This window comes from Hippopotamus amphibius, chromosome 1 (assembly GCF_030028045.1).
Source record: "Hippopotamus amphibius kiboko isolate mHipAmp2 chromosome 1, mHipAmp2.hap2, whole genome shotgun sequence".
NCBI classification, from domain to species: domain Eukaryota; kingdom Metazoa; phylum Chordata; class Mammalia; order Artiodactyla; family Hippopotamidae; genus Hippopotamus; species Hippopotamus amphibius.
The window spans coordinates 223,466,073-223,491,531 of NC_080186.1; the positions used below are offsets into that span (position 1 = coordinate 223,466,073).

Here is a 25,459-nt window from a genome sequence, read left to right on the forward strand (position 1 = left end):
GAATTATACCTGACATGAAAACTCTGTTCACAGCACAGAAGAGCCCTGGTTCGCTCCACACGTCCTGGTTATTAGACACTAATCAAGTGCTTTCTCCCTCCTTCTCCGACAATAGCACACTTCAAGACAAAGGAAGAAGAGGAAAAATTCTGGACCCCCACTATAAAGCCACCCTGTTACGGCTCACGTTAAGTTGCCTCCCAGTAGGGCTTAGGGAATTTTAATACAACCATCCCCTCTTATCAGGGTCCCCGAATCCAATTCTACTCTCAAATGAGCATATACCACTGAGGCTCCCACGTATTTATGGGAGCCTCCGACTTCATTTTCCTTAAGCATTTGTGATCCCTCAGAGCAAAAAATTAAGGCAGTCACCCTCAGCTTCTCTTCCTCTTTATTTCTCTTCCATTTACTAACGAACCACTACTGCTGGTGCCCAGAGAATTCAGGAAAAAAAAAAAAAACAATCTATTTAGAAACAATTCTGGCTTAACCACTGTGTCAATTCCTATCCACATCTCCCTTCCTCTGAATTAGGGGTGACATTTGCATTAAAATAGTATCTCTCTTACTTAGAATGCACCTGCTCAGGCTGATGAAGCCCCAACTGGAGTCATAATCCTCCACTTTTGAGACCACTACCATTCTAACAAAATGAATCAACACTTCTGGTGAGACAAAAGGAAAAAATAATCGGGACCTGCAAAACCAGAATTGTCCTCATGTGAGGTGGGGGAAAAGGATGGACAGAGAGGCAGGGAAAAAATTAAGTATTAGCAAATACTCTATTATGAAACTCATAAAAATGTTCAGTCACAATTTATAGATAATTAACATTCCATAAATGAGACTACTGCCCACACAGCTCAATTCTTCTCTACTACCAGAAGTGCTACATATTGTTTTGTTTTACAAAAGGCTGTGTTTTATTTTTTCTAAAGTCCATCAAGGTTGACTTCTGTAACAGCATCACAGATAATCTGCCCATTCTAACTTCACACGGTAACTTCTTTATTTATAATAAACAGTAAGTCCCACATAACTTTATACAAAATTCAAAATTGTACTGAGCTTTTAAAACAGTTACAGGCATAGTTCCATATGGTTTTAAGGTAGAAAAGGGCAGTCCTGTAGTTCCACATTCCACTCACAGATACACATAAACACCATACAGTATCATCACTTGCTAATGAAAGTGTGGGAGAAAAGGACAAGCTATCCCTTTTAGTCAAGGTTCCAGCTTACATAATTAAGCATAATGATTTTCCTTAGAGAATATTTTGGAAATGATGCACTCCCATTACTGGGTAAGTGTTATTTTTAAATACTGCCCCTCTCCTCACTCTATCAAAAGGAAAAAAAGTGACCTCAATCTCAAACTCAATTTAAAGACCTATATATAAAATATCAAAATTCTGGTATAATGTATTAAGCTAACATCATACTTTCTTTTTAAGGGCACACAAATATACACAGTGTCAGTAAGGATTTACAAATCTGTTGCTTCCAACACAAAAGGTCACCTCCCTAAAAATGTTAACCGTAAAAAAAAAAATTAAATCCACTAATTTTCTTTCTTTCCAGATACACAAGAAAGCCAAGCATCAACATGGTAATAAAACAAATAAATATGCTGAAAAGGTATGTGGTAAAATATATGCAAGGTTAATGAAATTTAAATAGTCAGAATGGAGTCTGTTGAGAATATGCATAAAAATATCTTAGTCACATTGAGCCAGTGGGGGAAAATTAGTTTATTTCCCTCAGCAAACCCACTCTGGCATATACATGAGCCTCCTCTACAGATTCACAAGCACACATCTGCATCTGAGTGTATGAGGAGAATGATGTTCTCTATTAGGAGAAAACGGCATAAGCAGCTCAACAAAATTCTACAGGATCTCGTGGGCACTGATATCACAACATGAATTTTTATGAGTTTCCAGGGAGGAAAAAAATATTCTTAGGAAAGGTTGATAAGACCTGACAGCTCTGAGTAAGTGAAATACATACACCCTCGGGCTCTCGCTCGCCACGTCGCTGCTTTGCAGGTGGCACGGCTGAAACTCAGCACCCAGCGAGCCCTCACTGTGTTCAGGGAGCCAAGGTTCAGGACGGGAACCCCATCAAGTCCCAAGTGTAAAACCATCTACTCTAGTTAATCCAGCAGAAGGTATTCTCACAAAATGGTCATACTTCTATTTGAGGATCAAAACCCTAACAAATGAGGACCAAAATCTATGAGATGAGCGTTCGTCTCCTCTCTGCCACTATTTTCACCATCCACATTGTCCTCCATATGGGTTACAGGCCTGCCCTGGGGTGACAGGCTGGCATATAGGATGTTGCCATGAAGAGGATACTGTGTTCACAAATGGTACTTCCATTGGACACCCTCCTTTCGCTGGCTTAACGACCAAAGACAGACACTGAACTGTAGAAAGGGAGAGAGGTAGACTTCCTTCTCCGTTTCCTCTCTCCTCACATCCCAGAATATCCATCAGTTCAGCAAAATTGTCAGAAAAAAAAAAAAAGCTTTCTCTTGTTGTAAAAATGTGTACTAGCAATCCTCAGACTACTAAAGGAAATGAAAAGCGTGATACTCCTAATAAGAAAGACACTTTCTAATAGCTGCCTTGCTATTTGAGGATCCACTCCAAGATGATCAGAGTAAACATCCAAAGTTGCATCCAGTTAATCTGAGGCCTTTTAAACTAGTATGTTTATTGTTCCTCAATACAGAGAAAAGTGTTTAGTTCTGTAAGGAGACATTATCAACCAAAAGTTAGGTTACAGTCAGGATATAAATTTGCAAGGAGTTATGCCTTCAAACGCACACACATACACACAAAACCTTCGAGTCTTCTACAGAATACTCATCAACAATGCAGTAAGTACAGCCACGTACGCAAAATCCTTTGCTACTCTGAGGACACAGGTCCGTGTCCTTCACATGAAGCCCTCAGGTCAACACTAAAGGTCAGAAAAAATCTGTGTAAAAACTTAAGACAGTTGAAGGGCAAATAGATGAGCTCCAATCCTATCCCTGTCACTAACTAGAAGACCAGGTACCAATGACTAGAGTTCTCTGATACGCCTGTTTCCTCACCTATAAAATGGGGATTCTCCCCTCTACCTGGTGGGCCTGCAGTGGGGATTGAAAGGATGTCTGCAGAGTAACCAGCACTGCTTCTGTTCATAAAGGCCCTGGGTAAATGACACCTTCAGTAAACATGACCTTTCTCCACAAGCCAGCAGGAGCCAGGCCAGCGCTTCTACATCCCTGGCCACGACAGAACCACCTGGCAACCTTTACCAGATGGACAAGCAGATCCACGATCTCCCAGTTGGAGCCTAGCATGTCAAAGCTCCAAAGGGGATTTGAATACAGTCAAAGCTGAAACCAAAGACACTGCTGTACCACCTATTTCCTTATTCAATCCCAGGTGCCGGAAGACAGGCTAAATAGTGCCCTTACTGCGCTCCTAGTTTTCCCAAGCATTGTCTTTCCTGCTTTATTACTTTGCTTTGGTGATTTATCGTCTTCATCGCCATTGGCCTTTCCACATTTGTGCTTCTACAATAAGCTCTCCTCAAGGTGGTACTGTGGGAGAGAGGGCTTATTATGGGAAGAATAGGCAGCTTCAGCCAGAGAAACAGAACCAGGCCACGGGAGCTGGTTATCTGCCGCGTGTTACATTCTATCCCAAACTTAGTGGCTTTAAACAACCACTGTTTCATTTTACTTCACAATTTTGAGAACCAGCAATTCAGACAGGATTTAGCCATTCTCCTCCATGGGTTTTTTACATTGTTTTATTTTTTAAAGCAACTGTTAAAAAAGTCAATCTGTTCAAGAACAACTTTAAAGAAAAAAAAAAAAAATCAGCTCCTCTCTGCTTTTACTGACCCACTGTGCGGAAAGCACTGGTTTTTACACCCAATCTGTGAGCAAGTTATTTAACTTCTGTGAGCCTCACTTTCCTTAACTTAAAACTGGAAGTACACCCCACCTTCCTTGTAAAGTCGCAGGTAGGATTAAAAACTATAATGTATGTAAGCACGAGTAAAGTGACCAGCACACAGTAGGCCTTCAATAAGGCCTACTTTTCAAAAGCAGGGAGCCACAGTCAATTCTAACAAACAGCATCAGAAAACCAAAATCTATTAATGAGATACTGCTTCTGCTTTATCTTGTATTTGAAGGTAACTTAAATGCCTCATATTCAAATTTAGTGTTTTCTTTTACATTTTAGAAAGAAATTCGGTCCAGTAAATCATTCATGACAGATCCAATGGACTCCTTCCAGTCCAGATGCAAATGCACAAGTTGTCTATTTTCAAGACTCAGCCACTTTCGTTACAACCATTTTTTTCCTGGCTTTATATGTTTTTATAGCATGTTATTACACAGATAATTGAGCTTTGCAATTCAGCAACCAATTGTGGTGCAGAGCCGCCAGCAAGGCTGTCAGGGAAATTAATTAGCAAAAAAGAAAGAAAGGAGCAGGATTTACCAACTATTTACATGAGGAAGTCTTGGACATCTTTCTAGAATTTGCTCTTGCAAACATTTTTAAATGTCTGCCCTTTCAGAGGAAGGAGCACCCGCGCCCACTCATGCAGAGGTCCCTGCCAGCTGCTCACCCTCGAGCTTGAAGAAAGCAAAACCCTGGCTTTCCCGGGGCTTCACGGAACTTGTCAGTTCAGAACAGAAGCCCTTCCCCTCCAAGGAGGCCAGTCTTGGGCTTCACCCACTCCTTGGCCAGCACTCTCAGGAGTTACGGAAGAGGACCAGGAGCCCTGAGCCGTCCACGCAGAGGTCCAGCCAGCCTGAACTGGTCTTCTGCCAGGCAGTTCTGTCTAATGGGTGACAGCTGGCCAGCCAACAGTGCCAGCCTTCTAGAAATTGATTCTTACCTATAACTTGAACATACACTACTGGCAATTCTTTAAAAACTTAACATCTTCTTTGAACCCCACTCTGAATTGTCCCCCTCACCAAGGGGACATGGAACGAATGTGAAAAATGGATGTTCTGCATCTGCCCACGACCCTCCAGGTGCAGCGAGGGGACTATCCTGGAGTTCTTCTCGGATCAGTCTTCCAGGGCCAGCGCTTGGTTCAGAGTTTCCCTTAAACTGCAGAGCGAAGTTTCCTCCGTGCGTTTATTTACTCAAAGATTTATTGCACATGGGGAGGCAGCTGCTGCGTCTACGAAGATGAGTAAGACAGGGTCTCTGCTCTCACGGAGCTCACGGTGTGGTGAGGAGGAAGACATCCAAATAGGACGAGGACAGTGCAGGCCCATGGGTGACACCTGTGCCAGAAGCCACTCACGTGCTGGGCGGAGAGCGGTCCAAGGGGATGAATGAACGGATCTCTCAGTGCCTTTTTCGGATCTGTCTGGATTACACTTTTTTTTAGTAAAAATCACTCAGAAGGGCAGGACCGAGATTTTAAGTATATGGGGTTGTAGCATTTCATCCAGGCATTTTCAGGAATCCTCATTTGAATCGTGGGTACAGCAGGTGTGAAATCTCAATTCACAAAGTTAGATGTACAAAAAAACAAACAAAAACACTTTTTTTTTTGAAGTTAAATTAATTCTGATTCCAAGGCCCATGGTAAGAAACTGAGCCCTCAGAATTGTTCCTGCGATGTGACACCAAGGGAGGCCTACCATGCTTACTGCTCATGTCAGCCAGCACCCAAGGGCCCCAGAAACACAGCACATCTGTGCTGCCATGCCCACAGGTGCCCCAGACCTTTGCCAAAGCAGGAAGCTTAGGTGTGTAAGCTCTAGCATCCCCAGGCCCACCCAGGTGCCCGTGGCTCCCTCCCTTGCTTCATGCCGCCCTGAGCGATCACGAATCCCAACCTCTGTATCCAGGGCCCACCAATCCTGACCCCCTTCCTAGTCGGGGCACCCTGCTTTCTCTCTCCCTGCTCTCCCAGGAAAACCACCCTCCCAGCCAGGACACATGGTGTTCTCTATTTCTTAGGTGTAGACTGAGAGGAACCTGCTCTTCAAACTGCTTCAGTTTTCTGCCAGGCAAGTATCCCCGAGGCAATGAATTACCACCATCCTGGTTTCTACTTAAAATACCAGAGAAGAGAAAAAGCAAAGAGCAAAACATAGGTTTAAAAGATTAAAAAAAAGATTTCTCTGTCATACGTGTGCCCCTCAAACAGAGCATCACAAAGGATGCCTTGTCTGTAGCTGCAGATACATACGTGACCAGGTGAAGCGCCACCACCATCTCCCAACAGGACGGGTCCCCGATCCTCGCCCTACCTGTGGACCGCGAGGTTCCTCTCTCCGCCAACGACTGTCCCAGCAGCCCCTTCGCATTAGGAGATGTGCAAAGTACCGTTTCTTTTCAGCACAAAAGAAATCTGCCAGCTCAAAGAGCAGGAGGAACTCGCTATCCAAAGAATGGAAAGGTTGGGGTTCCTTGAATGGTCTTCCATTCTGCAACACAGAAAACCTCCAACGAGATGTTTCAAAGCTTAATTTAGGATTGGGATCTAATTGCCCTCCTCAAGGGTCAAAGAAATCTAGAGACCCCAGATACTTTTCAATAAGGGCAAACCAACTCCTTGATTTCACAGGCCAGACGACTCAAGGCTTACAGGAATAGCTGCTACCCTCTCAGTCATTTCATGCATCAACCAGACTGCCTGCAAGCTCTGGGTGAAGAGTGAATATTTGGTTTTCAGAGTTAAGATTAATAGCATAGTTGTAACTGTAAATTTCAAAAATCCAGAGTACACACTGTGGTTAGAATAAAAATAACTAGGACAGAGAATCTTTGAAGAAGTCGTGGAACTAGCCAGACATGCACACAGGGCTCACAGACTGCTTTCTTTGTGATTTTTCCTGAGAGAAGAGTGAAGGGTAAGATGTGCTGGGCCAGGGAACTAGTAGGACTAAAAGTCAGTTCATTTGGGAGCTTAATGTTAATTACAAAAGGAGAACTGCCCTAACTGCCCACCTTGGCTTGGCCATTGTAAGTAACACCATCTCCTCTAAGTTCTCCCTACTGACGCTATAAACTCATTTTCTCCAGTCCCCCTGCTGCCTTGCTTTGTAGTTTTGTGTGGCTTTTGCCAGCAGCCCCCGCACCAGTAGAACATGATTGGCAATCACTAACTCTCAGGTGAAGGAATTTTCTCCATGGCTGCAGTATCCTGAAGGAGACAACACAGTCCCAAGGGTTTTTAAGAAAGTTTTATCCTCAGTAGGCTCACTTCCCTCCCCACCTGCAAACACTGGGAACTAGCTACCCTGATAGGTAGGCCTGGAGAAAGTACCTATAATAAAAATCACAGGCTCTGCCTTGTCAGACCAGTGGGTCTGCGGATGCTGAGGCTATCAAGTGAGTCCACGTGGCTCAGAGGTCTCAGAAAGCTGCCAGCGCAGGGGCTGCCATGGCCACAGGGCAAGTCCTCTGCTGTGTAGGGGACTCTACTCTGATGAAGCCATGGTTCCTGCTAAAGACCCAGAGAGTGAGAGCTTCTCCTTCCAGTTTTTCAAGTGCATTTTGAGGAGAAGGGGAAGAAAGAAAGAAGATTTGGAGGAGCGTTTGAAATTCCAGCTGAGCCAAAAACATCATTGCTCAAAACTTGGCAAATTTCAACTAATAAGTAACCAAAAGATATCCCAAAGCAAGAAAAGCGAGTGCTATCTTCAAGAGACAGCACCAATAACGGCTTACCTGGCAAGTTCTCACCAAGCATGCTTTCTCCCTAAGACTCCACAACATACAACAAGTTTGTTAGAAGTTATTTTAAAAAGTATTAGTTGGAAATATTGCTTAGGTTTCTAGGGAAATATTAAGCTTAAAAAAAGTACTCTTGATTAGAAAGTTATGAAGCCATAAATAAGCTGGTATTAGAGAAAGATAGTACAATCCTGGTAGTGTATTTTTACCAGTAATTTTAAATTACCCAAAGAGTAAGCCATAAACAAATGGAAAAAAAAAAAAATCAACTGCCAATTACCATTCCTTCTGAATTTTGAAGAGAAAAAAGACCTTCCTAAGACTACAACTGTATCTAACAAACATACCTGATGGGGCAAATCATTTAATCTGGCACAAGCGCTCTTGCTTTCCAGTGTTTCCATCTTCAAGGCTCCAGGAAACCCCCCTCCCAGATAAATCCCATCAGGTTGATGATTCTGTACTTGGTTCCCTCTCCATTTCCATGTTCAGTCTGAATCACACTTTCACTTGTTGAAAAGTGCACTGTGCACATTCCAGTCAACTCACTCTGTGTGTGCTCGGTCTCCTAACCTGACTGTTGCTTTAGGCGCTGACCAGATTTCTTAGTGCTTTTACATCTCCCTTCCCTTCCACCACCAACCCCTACAGATCTTCCCCTCAAATACCTCCTGATTCAACCAAGAAAAGCGTGCCCTTTCACACCAGCTCTACCCCACAGCGTGAAAGGTTAGCAGCAACCTGGGTACCAGGGAGAAGTCCTGTGCCTCACCTCCAACAAGGGCATCTTCACCTGCATCTACTGTTGCAACAGCATGCTAACAGGACACCCTTACTTTCTAGAACCTGTGTCCACCCATCCAGTACTCTCACATGCCATCCTTCTCTGCCCTTCACAAGTGCAGGCCAACAGGCAAGGGGAAGAAAGAGAGACACTGCAAAAACAAACAAACAAAAGAGCACGCCAAGAAGAAGTGGACTTAGCCCAGCTCCCTTGCCACCTTGGACTCTAATAAGACCAGATACATAGCTCCACTGCAAATTTAGATTTAAAGGAGTCCCCCACACAAAACCCACTGTATTCAAAACTTAGTTTTCTAGAATATCCTAAGTGAGCAGCTGTTTTAACCATATCAAACTGAAAGCTACCCCCCTCCAAAAGTCAGATGAGTGTGACTGCCCAAGGCTTTTTGATAATGCTTTAAAAGTCATCCATCCATCCTGCAAGTTTAGAAACAAAACTTTGAACGACTGTGAAACAACTTTAAAAAAACTCAATCTTGGTGGCAATTTTGTTATATAATCTGCCACTTTTCATTCAAGCCCACTGAGAAAGCAGCAGCAGTAATTAAATTTACGGCTTTAGGTGTCCTTAAGTGTCAAAATAAATTTCTACAAACTGCAGGTAACAAGATCTGAACAATTTCATGACGGTGCCCATCTGATTACAGGTTTCTCAGGAGTACAAAGTGAGTACCCGCGATGCTTCTCAGCGGGGCTTCCATCTAGCATCATGAAATCACTTGGTAAATCTGTATTTACCATTTCTCAAAAATCTGTGTTTCACTTTCCTTTTAATTACCACACACTATCTCTGAAGGGACATTTAGCGAGGCTCTGATGAAATCATCCTCGTTGATGGAACCTAGCTATAAACTATTTGGATGCAGCCTTCACCACCTCTTTTTTTAAAAACTGCACTAATTCCACAACTCAGCCTTAACCCTCGCATGAGTGAAGGGGAGAGAGATAGGGGATAGAGAACAAAGAAAAACACCTGCTCACAGCACAATGAAGAAAACCAGCTGCAGTGATGCAGCCACCCTTCCTCAACTCTGGATTCAGGTTCAGGAAAAAAGGCCTTAAAAATACACATGTAAGTGTAAAGCCCCAGTAGCACAAGGACATGTGGCAATTATTTAAAGCCTAGACAGATCATCTACAGGATCTATCAATCCTATCATCTGAATTAAGCTAAAAGAACAAGCAGGCGAGAATTTAACGTCTGCTAGTGAAGAAAGACTATGCAAATTAGAGCATCATTTGTTCTGCAAAGAAATGGTATTATACAAAGAAACAATGTTATGGAGAATTAGCCCCTAGTTATTTCTCTTAATAGTACTTGGTTTATTTAAAAGGCATTCTGAACAGGTTTTCAAAGGTAATCACCTTCCACCATTTTTTAAAACTGAGAAATAATTGGTACAATTATATTAGTCTCAGTTGTACATGATTAATATTTATACATATTGCAAAATGATCACCACCATTAAGTCTAGTTAACTAGTTATCCGTCATCATAGTCACAAATTCTTTCTTGTGATGAAAACTTAAGACCTACTCTTAGCAACTTTCAAATACGCAATACGGTATTATTAACTAGTCACCATGCTGTATATTACCTCCCCTAATTTATTTTTATAACTGGACGTTTGTACCTTTTGACCACCTTCACCCATTTTGCCCATAGCTCCCCCACCCCTGCCACCACTGGCAACCACCAATCTGTTCTATCTATGAGTTTTAAGATTACACATATAAGTGAGATCATAAGGTATTTGTCCTTCTCTGACATTTAACCTAGCATAATGCCCTAGGGGTCCATCCATGTTGTCACAAATGGCAGTATTTCATTTTCTATGACTAATATTCCATGATGTATGGTAGTGGAACACACACTCCACATCTTTATCCATTCATCCATCGATGGACACTTAGGATGCCTCCATATCTTGGCTATTGTAAAATGCTGCAATCAACATAGGGGTGCATATATATTTGAGTTAGTGTTTTTGTTTTCTTCGGATAACTACCCAGAAGTGGAATTGCTGGATCATACAGTAGTTCTATTTTTTGAAGACCTCCATACTGTTTCCCGTAGTGGCTGCACCAATTTACATTCCCACCAACAGTGCACAAGCGTTCATTTTTCTCCACACCTTTTGCCCACACTTGTGTTTTCTATAACCGCCATTCTAACAGGTGTATGGTGGTATCTCCCACCTACTACCTTTAATTCTAAGCCTTCACAGGCTTCCTCTATTAAAACTGAATTGAAAAGTGGCAGAAGACAATGTTTGGGGTTAAAATAATTTGCCCCAATATGTAAAGGCGTCTTGGGCATCCACATAGGTGTCCTAAAGACAAAGAAAGGTCATTGCCACACCTCCAGGAGGATACCCAGAGCTACCAAGTGGGTGGAGTGGAGGCTGTGTGGCATCCCCCTCTGCCAGCTCACTGCTCACTAACTCAGAACACCTGGAAGGGCAGGGCCCTGCTCATTTAGGCGTCCACATGTTGAGAACTAACAGCCAAGGTTTACTTGTGCTACAGTCATCCACCTCAAGAAGATGTTATATTGCCCCCAACACTTTAGAGAAGAAACACTCGCCCTCAGTACCGCAAAAAGAACCTCCTGTTAGAGACAGAAAGCTGGAGCGGACACTGGCCCAGCTGGCAGGAACACACACAGATCAGAAGGCCCGGGCTTGGGCACCTGCTCTGGCCAAGGTATGCTTAACCTCTGTGGGTAAAACAGGATGCTAAGCAGCCTTTGACCTTTCAAATCCAAAAATTCTGCTTCCTTCACCATTTCTAGCATGATTATCCCATTTCTGGGACTTTTATCATGCCAATCTGGGGGTTTATCAGTCTTTTGTGGGCTGATCTGGACACCAAATCACCACTTAAAACATCTCTATGGGACTTCACACTGCTCTGAACAACTGACTTTCAAATGAACTTATAAAACAATCCCAACAGCTCAGGCTAATAGCTTAGGCTGGCAGCATCTGGTTTAAAAAAAAAAAAATCACCACACGGGTAAAAACTAATTTCTCCTCATAGATTCTGACTTAACTTTGCAAACAAACTTTAGTCCACTACAAGGGCTGGGTGGCTAAGATCCAGAACAGTACAGGAGAGCCCTGGCTGCCTGGGGGAGCAGAGACCATACAAATCTTTTAAATACAAAAATGATTTTTTAAAAGTCAAAGGTTTCTGGTCTAGAACACGGGAACGACAGACTTGTGACAGGACATGTGTCCCTGAGTAATGCCAGGCAGCAAGCAATTTCCAAACCCAAGTCTCTTCTGTTTGGAGCCGACTGTATTTAAAAAAAAAAAAAAAAAGGAGATTCTGCTACTGATCTAAAGGTCTGCAGATGCTCTAAGGGAGAAAGATCCCACTCTGCAGTCAGTGTCCAAGAGCTAGCACCAAAAAACCACCCTTCATCATCTCACCTACAACAGTAATCTCTGGTGCACACAACACTATGCTACCGCACCAACAAAAATGCAAAGGTGACGTTGTTATCCCGAGTTCAACTCCTTTGCAGGGGTTGGGAGGTAACAGCACACTCAACCTGTGTTCATGATGACGGACAGAAACACACCAAATAATTGTAAAAGACAAACAAAAGCAGAACGTACAAGTAAAGTCTGTTTCTTCTGTATGTTTAAGCATGTGCCTATTCACAAATTCAACTTCATCAAAAGACAAATGTGAATGACAGGTCTGTAACAAATTATATACTGAGGACAACTTTAACTTTTTAAATCATTGTTTCTAGAGTAAGAAGAAACAAAAAATTGGAGCTGGAAAGGCCCGCCTTTCATCACACATGAAGACCATGGAGGCTAATACCTTGCCCAGCAAGGAGCCAAGGCACAGTTCAGACCTCTCAGCTCCTACACCACCACTCATCCAGCCCTGACAAAGTTGCCAGAATTCCTGACATCTCCACTGACAGCAATTTATCCTGAGCACTAATGAGTACAGGGCCCAGGATCTCTGTTAAAATTTTAAGGCTGGTTGTCAACAATTCATCAGCAATTAAAATAATTCCTTTAAACATGTGGGCAAAAATGGCTCACAGCCACAGGTGTGATGGTAATTAACAACCTAGCAGAACAGTTTCCCAACGCTGACAGGAAAGTAAGAATTGGTTGATAGTCAGAACTTCTCATTTGTAAAACCCACTCAGCCCATTAATGATCCTGGGTTTTAGGCCACCAGTTAAATCTTCACCCTGACCTTAAACCTTCTGCAGATACTTAACTCAAACTCTTAATGCCAAATGCACAGGACATACAGTGGATAATAATAAGCATTGCCCCAAACTGCCATTGAGGCATGTTTGTGTCAAGACACCATTCTGAGCATTTTACATGCATTTATTCAACTTTTACAAGAGTCTTTTTAAGCTTAATTGCTAATTCAATTGGCCGACACTACCATACTGTGGCTAAGTGACCCTCTCAACGTCACACCATCTAGTTCAGAAGAGAAAGAGAAACTGTTAACTAGGCTACAAAAAGATGTGTGCAAAATGAGAATGAGAGGACAGTTGAAATAGCATCAGGAAACGCTGTGCATACTGGTAAGTACTGTACAAATTGAACAATATATAGAAGATCTGGCATAATCCAGGAACAAAGATAATGCAGCACAACCCTTAGAAAAAAAGTACTTTGCTAACTTCAACTTTTAAAGTTAAAGGGACTTCCTAGGTGGCACAGTGGTTAAGAATCCACCTGTCAATTCAGGGGACTTGGGTTTGATCCCTGCCCCAGGAAGATCCCACATGCCGCAGAGCAACTAAGCCCATGTGCCACAACTATTGAGCCTGTGTGCCACAACTACTAAAGCCTGCAAGCCTGGAGCCAGTGCTCCGCAATGAGAAGCCACCGCAATGGGGAGCCCGTGCACCGCAATGAGGAGTAGCTCCTACTCGCCACGACTAGAGAAAGCCCATGTGCAGCAATGAAGACCCAACACAGCCAGTAAATTAATAAATAATTTTTTAGAAATAAGTCAAGATTATCTACTTTTGTTAATAGCACATGCAATTTTATACTTCTTATGCACTTTTCCATCTTCAATAGTTTTCGAAGATGATGGATACTCAAAGTGAGAGCCCTAAAGCATTACAGTATGTCCAACCATTAAAGAAAAAGAAAAAAAAAAAGCTAGCTTGTTCAGCACAAAATAAGGCAGGAAAACCACACCTCAAAATTATAAGAAAAAAAGGTAAACAACAAAGTGAGAACAAAAGAGTTTTCAAGCTAATTTTTAGTGTATCATAACACTGAGTAACCAAATAAGTCTCTCCCCCAAACATTCCGGTTAACAAAGGTTTTACTACAATCTTCCAATCAAAGTGATCTGTGATGTTCTTTTTTTAAATTCTGCTGACCAAGCTACAGATAGGAAGGGGATGAAAGATACAGGAATGAATTAGAACACAGAATGACAGGTAACCTAACACACAGAAAGTGATGACTCAGAAATAATTGAAAGGAATTTAAAACAGTATGATTGTAGCAGGTTACACAATTGTCACATTGCTACTCTATTGGTCTAACTCTTCCTAACAGGTCTTATTCTAAAATTTCAAAACTGTTGCCCTCAGCTTTCTCCAGGTAGAAATGTTTTAATCTCAAAAATAGGACTCTTGAAAAGTCGAAGTGATATTGACATTATAATAAAGAAAAACAAGAGAGTTCACAGTTAGAATTTCCATGTTATCTCTTGTCCTCTTAATAGAGACTCTGCATCAGGGCAAGAACTCACCCATCATCACAGACTAAAGTGAGTCCTAAAAGGTCCCAGAGGCAAGTTTTGAACCATACTCCTCTTCCCAACCAACAAAGAGCTGGGATAGCTTATTAGAGAAACAATGTCTGTAGAACAAAAAAACAAGAAATCCCAAAGAAATAAAGTGGTACATGAAGTAAAATTTACAAAGGCAAGATTTCAACAACACATAAAGTACCAAAACATAGGGGAAAGAGAAGATAGTCTTTCCTTACTTGTCGAGCAGTTTTCCTCTCCTTCACTCTCTCATGCTTACACATGCTAGCTTGGTCTTTAAGCTAAGACCACACTGGCTTAACACAGCGATTTGACTTACTAGTCTCATAAGAGCCACAAGAACTGGAAGGTCAGCAATTTCTTGGGTCTTCCTAATTTGTACTCTACTCATTTGAGAAGCGTCTGAAGTTCTCCTTAAAGAAAACTTTTCGATGGTCCTTTCTCTCCAAACATTTGGGACTGCCCTTTTCTCTAGAGCAACTCTCCCCATCTCTTCTTGGCTGCATCTAAGTGAGTAGCCTCAGTGCTGCCCTTTTAAAAGGAGAGGGCTGGGCTGACGATAATTTCAATTAAGGCTCAGGTGCTTTCAAGTAAGCACTCCAGCTAAAACTAAGGCAGTGACAAAGCAAATTCTGTGGGTTGTATAGGAGCAAGACACATTCCTATGGAATCAACTTATTCATAAAGAACCTCTTTGTGAAAATAATCATTTAACCTTTACACACAAAATGGATTTCATCACAACTGCATTCTATTTCAATACCTTAATGCAGTTTACCTAGCAACGATTGCCCTAAGGAGCAACTTTAAATTTGTAATTTCTGCGAATGTAAGTCACAAGGGGAGTGTACAACGACATAAGATTTTAACCACCAATTTTAACCCAATTTTACTTTATTTCCCTACCACTGGTAAGGCATTTGGGACCCTTCCTGCACTGCAGAAGGTACATTCATCTCTGCACAAAGAAATGCCTGAAAAGACAAATGTTAACACCAGAACCCTAAGATATGATGATATTATTCTTAAAACAAACTTGGAAATGCACAAAATCATCGACCAGGAGCAAACTACATATGGAACTTCTCAGCTTATTAAAAAAGTAGCTGACCAAGTTCTAAGGCAGAGGCCAAAAGACCCACACCTGATGTGAGTGTGTGAATGTATATTCAGCTATCCACACTAAACTGGGTGCACCGGTGAGCTTGCTGGCCACTGAAAACACAAAATACAAAGTCAAGAACATTAAAATTAAATTTTCGTTTTCTACACCATAGCCTATGAAATTAGTTAAGAAAAGAAAGTCAATTTGTCAGCATTTCCATCCTCCTTCCCACCGCCCCCTGCCCCCAATATCAGGACAAAGCATTTCGGCGGAAAGGTTCAGTGGAAGTAAGCACCATAATCAAAAGTATATGGACTGTGTCCAAGAGGAGAATTGATGGGCTAGCAAACGAGTACAGGCCAAAGGTACAAATTTATAAGCTGTCTCACAGACACATGTGCCTAGTTATGAATTCAAATCAAGTAAGCAGTAAATGCTTTTCAGGAAGAGAAGTCTGAGAAGCAACCAGAAATTTCACACACGTTCTATACATTTAATTGTGGCTTGAATGTATGTGCACCGCTGACCACGGTCCTGAACGGACATTTCACATTTAGGGATTTAGGGAAGGGATTTCTCTCCTAAGCCGGGAAACACACGTGACTACTGTCCAATCCTTCCCAAGAATTCCAAACCAGGTGAGAGAGAAGGACCAAGAGAGGGAAAGAAACAAGCGCACACAAGCTGCTGGAGAAAGAGACTTCTGCTTAATCATATTTGATCTTATGCTCTAGCCCCAAATAATAGGACCAGAGAAGAAACCAGACTAAGTCTCAGAGACATAAAAGGACATAATCATCCTTGAATGAAAAGATGCAAAGCTGTGTAAATGTCGACCTAAACAGGTACTTAGGGCAGAGCACCAGGCTGGTGGAAGGGAAATGACCAGCAATCACTGCACCAGCATCTCTCTGAGTTATACTGAAAGTTGCTCCTAGGTTTTTGCAATTTTGCCTTAAAAAATGGAAATGTTTACATTGTCCCAAAGGGACAAAACAGACTTTTGGTTGGGCAATTCACATACATGAGTTCTTGCATTTTTAAAGGTTCTATCACATCTCTAACAGATTTCCCCTCTGTGAAGTTGGGGTGGCCCCTGGACCACCTACCTCCCCACCAGATGCGTATATGAATCTAAGTTGACTTTCAGAAAATCACTTGATTTCCTTGTTACTCCCTTCTCAGCCCCCAAACCATTATGAAGTACCTGGTCCCGTCACCAGCCTCATCACAGGGCTGACATGCTGCCGTCTGACTAAATCCCTGGGTGCAGCTAGCAATTTGCACATTCATAGAGCCTTTTAGGATATCATTTAATAAATGATCACTAAGAGCAGGTTCCTTGAGCAAAAGAGAGATCACATCTTACAGAAGAGTTAATGAACCATACACCATAAAGCTTTGCTATTAGTACGTCGTAAGAAATGCTGTGTCCATGAAATTAAAAGTGATCACTATGTTACATATCTACCTACTCATGAATGAAAGGGCCTCCCAGAACCACTAGCAAACAGCCAGTAGCATAATCCATCAGGGAAGGGACCCCGAGGTTTCTGATTATTCCTGGCTATGGCACTCATATTCTTCATAAACCAGCTTTTCCATCCTCAGTCACACTAGCAAACACCACCGTGGAATACATACCGTACTCCAGGAATCATGCTGGGTCCTCCATATAAAACACCTCATTAATTCTCACGACAACCCTCCGCAAAAAGTACTGGCGTGTCCATTTCACAGATGAGACAGTCTCGGCATTAATAACCGTTCCAAGGGCACACCCCCTAGCAGCGGCTGAACTGGCGTCACTCATCTGTACCCTTAGACAATACAGACCCTGACCCCAGAGCTGGGAACACTGGATGCTGGTCTAAAGGGATGGAGGAGGGGAGCACAAGTCCTTTCCAGGCAACACCATAGAATGTGAGACTGCACTTCTCTATGGCCCGGGGTGTCTTCCATCTAAAAAGGACAATTATCTCTTCTTAGATATACACGTGCTTGCGTAGCTGTACACACACACACACACACACACACACACACACACACACACGTCACTCAGTTTTCTCTAACACCAGGGCACCTGGTTATGGACCCTTCTCGTTGTGAGAGCTTTTCTACCAGGATTCTTCCCGCAGTTGACCATCTTCACAGCCTGAACAGCCCAACAAAAAGTCTGTTTTGTCCCTTTGGGACAATGTGAACATTTCCATTTTTAAGGCAAAATTGCAAAAACCTAGGAGGAACTTTCAGTATAACTCAGAGAGATGCTGGTGCAGTGACTGCTGGTCATTTCCCTTCCACCAGCCTGGTGCTCTGCCCTAAGTACCTGTTTAGGTCGACATTTACACAGCTTTGCATCTTTTCGTTCAAGGCTTCCACACCCTTCCTCACAGGGGCAAAACGAGAAACAGCTGGACTCATACACTGTATCCACGAAGTCTGAGGGGACAGATAGTCAGTCCTTCTCACTGGCTACAAAACACTGGTGTAATATAAATATTTAACATTTGCTAGAATACCTCAGACCCGGGGTAGAAAGGGTGAAAGCCTTGTTTCCCTGACGCTGACTCCACCTCCTCTAGGAACATCCAAGCAAACAAGCCAGACTCTCGTAACCTGTGTTAGCTCACAAATCCTGCACCTCCCGCCACCAGGAACCTTACACCACCTCCAGGCAATTTCCCTTCATTTCCACCTCCGGTCAACGTGCCCTGCAACTGACTGTGGAAATGAGCATTTGCAAGGCCCTCTTCTCCATCTCCATTCATCATGAAAGGTTTTCCTTCAAGAAAATACTAGGCTTAAGTCAACATCGCAGTAAAAAGCAGCATTAACAGCCATACGAAGGTGTTCTCTCAAACAGACCTAAATTCCTTTCCTGTTCCATTTCCTGCGGGTTTTCGTGGATGCCTGAAGCACCAGGAATGAGGCCCATCTCCCTCCCCATTCCATCGACACACCGTTTGCTAAGATGCCATCTTCTCAGGTCATCAGCTCCCCGATAACTTGGAACAGTTCCCAACAGGTGGGTCCCAGGCTGCCTGGCTTCCTGAAATGCCAACCTGATGGAGCCACTTCCTTGCTTCAGATCCTTCAGTGACTCCCCATGCCTTAGAATAAAGTCTGAAAGGCCGTGCATGAGCCAGCCGCCGCTGCTCTCTCCAGCGTCCCCCGAGGCCGTGCCCTCCCAGGCTCCATGCACACGACCCAGACTCTTCCTGGGCTTCAGACCCACACGTGCTCCCTGCTACCTGCATCACGCTCGTCCCTTCCCTTCTCCCAATAACTCCTCACTGAGACAGTCCCCACCCCCTGGACCAGATGAAGCACACACTCCCTCACTGCCTGTTTCCCATCTACCACCCTGGAAACCAATTAATGAGGAATCATGTGTCTAGGGACTATCTCCCCCACTACACTAGAAGCTTTGTGAGGTCAAAACTCTCTCTGTCTTGCCTACCCTCGTGTTTTCAGCACCCAAGGTGATGCTTCCCAAGAGTCAGGCTCAACACACATTGGCTGACTGATGTTCTGAACCTGTGGCGCTTGTTGAAGCAGAGAGTCAAAAGCAGACTCAGTAATAAACACGCCAAGATTTATGCACTACTTTTTTTTCAAATTATGTAGCTGCTGTGATTCATAACATTCAGTGAAAAGCTTTACTGAATTCATGGTTGCTTTTTGCTATTTGTTCTCTTCACCAATGAAGACTAGACATTCATCTAGGCAGCTATGCGTGACACGAAAGGCAGTCTTCAAACTCACATCATTAATATTACAGTTAAAAGACATCCCCTAATTGTGCCTACTGTTAATAAGAGAAACTGTTTCCCACCTCATGCCAATAAAGTAAATCCTTTAGGGTAGCAAAGTATAAATGAGATGCTTTCTATTGAGCTGAAAATCCTTTTAGCTACTAAGCCTTTTTTCTGCCATTCTAAGAATCCCTGAAAGTTTCAAGTTCTAACACACACAGTGAAAAGCAGAGTTAATATGCAAGTCCCTGCACAGGCACTGTGAGTGGATCCTCACTGATTTTACTTTCTTCAAAATTTACCTGGAAAAACTGCTCATAATATTTTTACTGTGATCCATGAGGCTTTGTTTTTTTTTAATTCTTTTTTTTTTTTAATACAAATTTATTTATTTATTTGTTGGCTGTGTTGGGTCTTTGTTGCTGCGCGTGGGCTTTCTTTAGTTGCGGTGAGCAGGGGCTACTCTTCATTGTGATGCACAGGCTCCTCATTGCCGTGGCTTCTCTTGTTGCAGAGCACGGGCTCTAGGCACGTGGGCTTCAGTAGTTGCGGCACATGGGCTCAATAGTTGTGGCTCATGGGCTCTAGAGCACAGGCTTAGTAGTTGTGGCACAGGGGCTTAGTTGCTCTGCGGCATGTGGGATCTTCCTGGAGCAGGGATCGAACCCGTGTCCCCTGCATTGGCAGGCGGATTCTCAACCACTGCGCCACCTAGGAAGCCCCATGAGGCTTTTTTGATAAAAGAGCTAGAGGTTTAAGCATAATTCATAATAGACAAAACATAAGAATACACACATGGTCACCCTTCAGTCAAACGTGCCACTGTTTTCAAAGATGTATTTTTCCTCTTTTGTTCAACATATATGTACTGAGCCCCTAGTAATATATTAGAAGGATTGTGCTAAACACACAAAGACAAAATTCCTGCCCTCAGGAGTTCAACACACAGCAAACAGTACTGAGTAGTTTATGAGAATCAGCGCAAGGTGCTTTGAGAAGGGACAGGGCAGAGCACCTAGGAGCAAATCTCATAAATGTTGTTAGAGGGACACTCCTTCAATCCAGACTGGCATGAGTATCTGAAACATAACCCATTACCCTCAACTTGCAGAGACCTCCAAATCCACAGACTTGGGGAACCAGGGGTAAAGTCAGATGAACTTTATTTAAACAAGAAACCATGCGCTATCTCTATCATGTGTTTCATCATTAAGTACATAAAAGCTACAATCATTGCCATGTTAAACTACTGTTTTTAAGGCACCAAAAGCTTAAAGAGCTGATTTAAGTCTACGAGACTTTGTAAGCTTACACAAATATTGGCAGTAAGATAAAACACGAAATAGGTCAAACACTGTCAGCATTACTAGCATATGCAAGCAGCTTTAACAAGGGTGCCCAAAAAGTTAGCACTGCAATAATACACTAGGAAATTGAATTTTGCTGCTTTTTAAAAATTGATGCAATAAGTTACTGGAAAAAAATTTTGGAAAACAATGAGTCTCCCAAGCTAGACATAACAATTTTTAAATCTAAATGAAACTCCTTCCATTTTATGGGTTTCACTTAAGCCTTGTAAGGCTTTATACTTGGTGCCTTGCTATTGTACAACTAACACTACACTAACAGTGCCTTGCCACAATACAACGTGATACAAATAAAAACTGTTTCCCAGCTTATACTAATAAAATGGAAATAAACAGAACAGACAAAGCCTCAGGTTCTCTGAAAGTAGGGAGCAGATTAATTATGCATAAATAAAATAAGCCAGCCCAAACTTGTACCTTCTTTCACAACATTTTGAATCACAAATGAACTTGAGAAATTAGTATCTGCTGAGTACTCAATGCTAAATGTTAGATACTATACTAGGATTAAATTCGGTGGTGTGTATAAAATGCCTAATGCCTCTATGACTATTATTCCCATTTAAGAGGGGAAAAATCAGGCCTTACATCAGCTGAGTGGTCCACACCCCACATCTGGTTAAGGTGGCAGAGTCGGGAATCAAACCCAGGTCTTTCGACCAAACTGAGAGTGTGTAACCCAGCGTTCCTCACTGAACCTGCTAGAATGGTATTTTTAATAGTGCCCATTTTCTGAGGAGAGGATAGAGAGCTTTTATCAGGTTCTCAAAGAGACCGACAACACCCCCTCAAAGCTTAAGAACCCCTGCACCTTAACTGACACCAGTTGAAGAGCCAGAAAATGTGCACTGGACTTCAACCTCTCAGCAAGACTATCATTTCTCTACACCACAGTTTTAGCTTCACTTTAAAATTCTCAATGCAAGTCAAAATTTCCACTCCTGGACAACTTCCAGCATCCCCTGTCACAGGTTAAGTTACACAATAAATTGCAATACTGTATCACTTTACATCCAATTCTGAGATTTCACAAATACTGACCAATGTTATTTAGTCATTCCACTTTCCAAAATGTGTTTCAATCAACCAGTCCTCACTGCAGTGCCTGTGAAATAAGCTATCATTATATCCACTTCCAAGAAAATAAAACACTGTCACCCTGAGGCCAGGCAATAAATCAGCTACAGGATTGGGATCAAAAGTGAGAAGTTCCTGACTTCCCCTACCTGGGATCTGCAAGACTGTTATATATCATGAAGCACCCTCCTAGCTACGCAGAAAACATAGGGCAACTAATTCTATCATTTTCTCTACCAGTGGCAACACTATATTAGAATCTAGTGGTAAATCATTAAGTTGGGTCATACCCTCTGCTACCCAGCGACCAGTGTGCTCATCTCCAAAAGTTGAGGCAGATGTCACAGAGTGAACGCCAGCACATGCCTGGCATCTTTCAAAAGGAGATGGAACCACTGAGAACACTGGTTCGGTCCAGGGTTCGGTCAGGTAGCTCTGTGGTAGGTGTGGTGCCCAGCTTAACTCCTGGCACCCTGTCGCTAGGATCAATCTGAACTTTGGATACATCCTAAATTCCTGATCAGAAAAAGGGATTGTTCAAGTGAAAATAAACTTTACCTTGAAGTTCACTGGTCATACCCCTCATTTAACAGATTATTAAACTGACCTCAGAGGAATCAACTCATCCGAGGTCTCACAATTCAGAAGCAGAGACAGTTCTAGAAAGCAGAGCTCCAGACACCCATCTGGGATCCTTACGCTCCTGCTGGCATTGGAGAATGGGTCCTGCTTACTGCCAGAGAGGCTTGGCCAACCACTAAGGTTTGCTCCATCTCTGCCAAGCTAGGACTTGACTCCCCTCACTTGTGCCAGATGCAGTCTTTGCCGCCAGGCTGGGGTCCCAGGGGGCTACAGTCAGAGCACTGGCCTCAGCTTGCATCTTCTGAGAGACAAAGACAATTAGTTACTAAAACAAACCCCATCAGAGAGGAAGAAAACACCACTCTGGCACCGAGGAATTAACTTCACAGGGAGGCTCTGTTAGGGTGATGTTTTATTTATGGCCCTCCCTGATCAAGATGACTTCCCTACAAGAAACGTCCAAAGCAAACAATTAAAGACACCAAGAACCTTATGTTTCCTTAACTGTCCTCCAAAGGCCGAAAAAAGCCAGAGAAAACAGGCGGGAGGACACCAAGTCATAGTCTCAGTGTGTTGGGACGCGCGACCCACAAGTTTCGCACGAATATTCTTCCAAGAAACCAGGATGGACGCGGTCCCCCGAAGAAGGCAGTACGTCCCCCATTCAGTCTAGCGACCAGCACGCATCTGGACACCCCGGAACAAGTCCAAACGCGAGATGCTGAAGCGCAGGTCAGCGCCGCCGGTCGAGAGCTGGGAGTCCTCCTCTCCCGGAGGACCAACGCCGCGGGACCAGCCGGGACCAGCCAAAACCACCCGCGGGGGATCCCAGGGCCGACGCCACCGAGACCCCGCCGCGCAACTTCACGGGTACTGCTCCCAGCCGTCCCCCGCTCCCCACATATCCACTCTACTCTCACACCCATCCCTTCACCACACTCCCCCTCTGCCCAAGCTCTTCGATGGGAAGCAACGCCCACTTTGGAGAATGAGATCTTAGTTGTGGGGACAAGCCAAGCATCCAGATCACATCTATTCACAGACCCAGCGGAGCAAATCCAGACCTTGGGGAGTTTGCTGCACACACACACACACACACACACACACACACACACACAGAGGTAACAGGCACGGGGAAACCAATGACCCACAGGGAGGCTCCTAACTGTCATTACCCAGGGCTCGGGGCACAGCATCTGGGGTCCCTCCCCCTCTCCAAGCCCCAGCGCGCGCTGCCCACCACCGGCGTGCGGGATGGAGAGCTGGGGTCCCCAGGCAGCCTGGGCCAGAGGGGCCGAGGTGGGGGAAGGCGGGGCCCACCTCCTCGTCCTGCTCTTCCTGGGACGCGCTGCTGCCCCGGGGCGCGGGGGGCGCGGCTCCTCCGGGAAGCGGCGGCGGCGGCGCGGGGACTCCACGCTGCGACCCCAGGCGCGCAGGAGCCCACGCGGCGGACGGCCGAGCGCCTCCAGGCGGCGGCGACGGCGGCGGCGGCTGCGGCTGCTCGCGGGCGAAGCCGGGCTCCCCTTCCTCCGACAGAGTTTCTGAGCCCGATGAGGACTCGGCCGAGGAAGCGCCCGGCGAGGACGCGGCAGCCGCCGCAGGGGCGGGAGTCCCGGCACCGTGGCCGCTGCAGCCGCGGGGCACTGGCTCCAGCACCTCGGAAACTTTCTCCCCCATCTCCCTCTCGGGCCCAAAGTGCGGCCCGAGGGGCGGCGGGGGCGCGGCGCGCGCTCAGAGCCTCCGGGGGAAGCCGGGAAGCTGCCGGGCTCCGGCTCGCGCTCGCTGCCGCTCCCGGGCTGCAGAGAGCCCCGCGGGCGACTACATGGCCGGGCCCGGGCCGCCGGAGCCTGCAGCCAAGTTAGCAGCCGCCAGGGCCCGGCGGCCGCCGCGGGCTCCCGCGCGCGGGGACATGCCAGCGCGGGTCCGCGCTCTGCGCTCCACAGCCCTCGCGCGCTGAGCCCGAGCCGCCGGGACTGCGGCTTCTCCAGCAAACCCTTCCTCCGGGACCGAGAAGGGCCGGCGAAGGAGACGGGCAGCCCGGGGAACCAATGGCAGGGCAGGCGCGCCGGGGGGCGGAGGCTACGGCGCCCCAGGCGCACCGGCGTCAGGTAGGGGAGGCGGGGCGGAGGCGCCCGCTGCAGCGTCCCGCCTGAGCGCGGGGGGCCGGGGGGCCAGAGCTGGGCACCCGCGCTGGGAGGGTGGGGATGGAGCCCGGAATCGGAGCCTAAGGCTGGTACTCTGAATTTAGCCAAGGAGTGGCTGGCGGTCCTGGGAACGCCGGGGGGAGATGGCCGAGGGGGCGGTGAGACCTTGCATAAGAACTGGACTTTGTTTCCAAAAAGTGGAATCCAGGAAACTGACCAGAAGGAGAAGTAGCAGGGCTAAAGGGTAAAAGGCAACACACATACACACACACTGTCACGCACATGCACGCACCCACCAGCGTGCTGGAGGAGAAAGGGGAAAACTTCATGGTACAGTGAGTGCATCCAAACCGAGCTCATCTCCGATCCCGGATTCTCCACGTAAGCTCCTTGGCCTTCATTGTCCTCAACTGGAAATGGAGACATTCGTACCTGTCTTGTCTCCCTGTGAGGAGAATTACAGCAAATATATATTAAGCTTCAGCAGACTGCCTGACTTAGACACATGGAGAGTTTTCAAAAGACTATTTTCTCTTTATTTCCGTTTGTAAATTAAAAAAGCCAAAGACGTGTACCTTTTGAAAGGAAGGAAAATGATAAGTTATGCCCCTATATTTAATTAGGACCAAGACTATGTCCAGCCCGGTGCCAGATACTAGACAAAGCTGAATTACAGAGGGCTGCTGGCCCACTACTGCCTGTCTCTCCACATCCGCTAAGCAGAGGGTGAAAAGAGATCACATTTCCACTTTACTTTCTCCTAGCCCTGGCTTGTAGACCAACAAGATGCAGGACTAGTTACTTCATTTTCCTTACCTCTAAGAGCTAGGAGAAAGAACTTTCACCAAGGGCACCAGTAGTATCACCTTAAGGCCCTCCCTGGGTGGCCTTCAGGGTGATGGGGTGACTTGAATTTCTCAAAAGTCAGCAGTCAGCTCAGCGGTGGGAAATAAATGATTCCTCACTTGCCTTCAGCTCCAGTCCTATTCTGAGCTCTGGCACTGCGACCTGGGGTATAAATTCACCCAGATTCAATTCTACAGACGTTGACTGAGATGTGTGCCTGGTGCTTGCAGGGGATACAAAGATACATAAGGCAGGTCCC

At 44.9% G+C, this 25,459-nt stretch overlaps 1 protein-coding gene across 7 annotated transcripts in view; it reads right to left on the reverse strand.

Annotated features, from left to right (window-relative positions):
* Positions 1 to 24,197, reverse strand: part of MAST4 (microtubule associated serine/threonine kinase family member 4) — a 554,707-nt gene extending 530,510 nt beyond the window's left edge. For all 7 annotated transcript variants that reach the window (XM_057742007.1, XM_057742123.1, XM_057742017.1 and 4 more), the window contains exon 1: positions 23,531 to 24,197. In XM_057742007.1, the coding sequence (XP_057597990.1) occupies positions 23,531 to 23,887 (357 nt within the window). In that variant the 5' untranslated portion in view covers positions 23,888 to 24,197. The remainder of the gene's footprint in view (positions 1 to 23,530) is intronic.
* Positions 24,198 to 25,459: the final 1,262 nt, after the last annotated feature.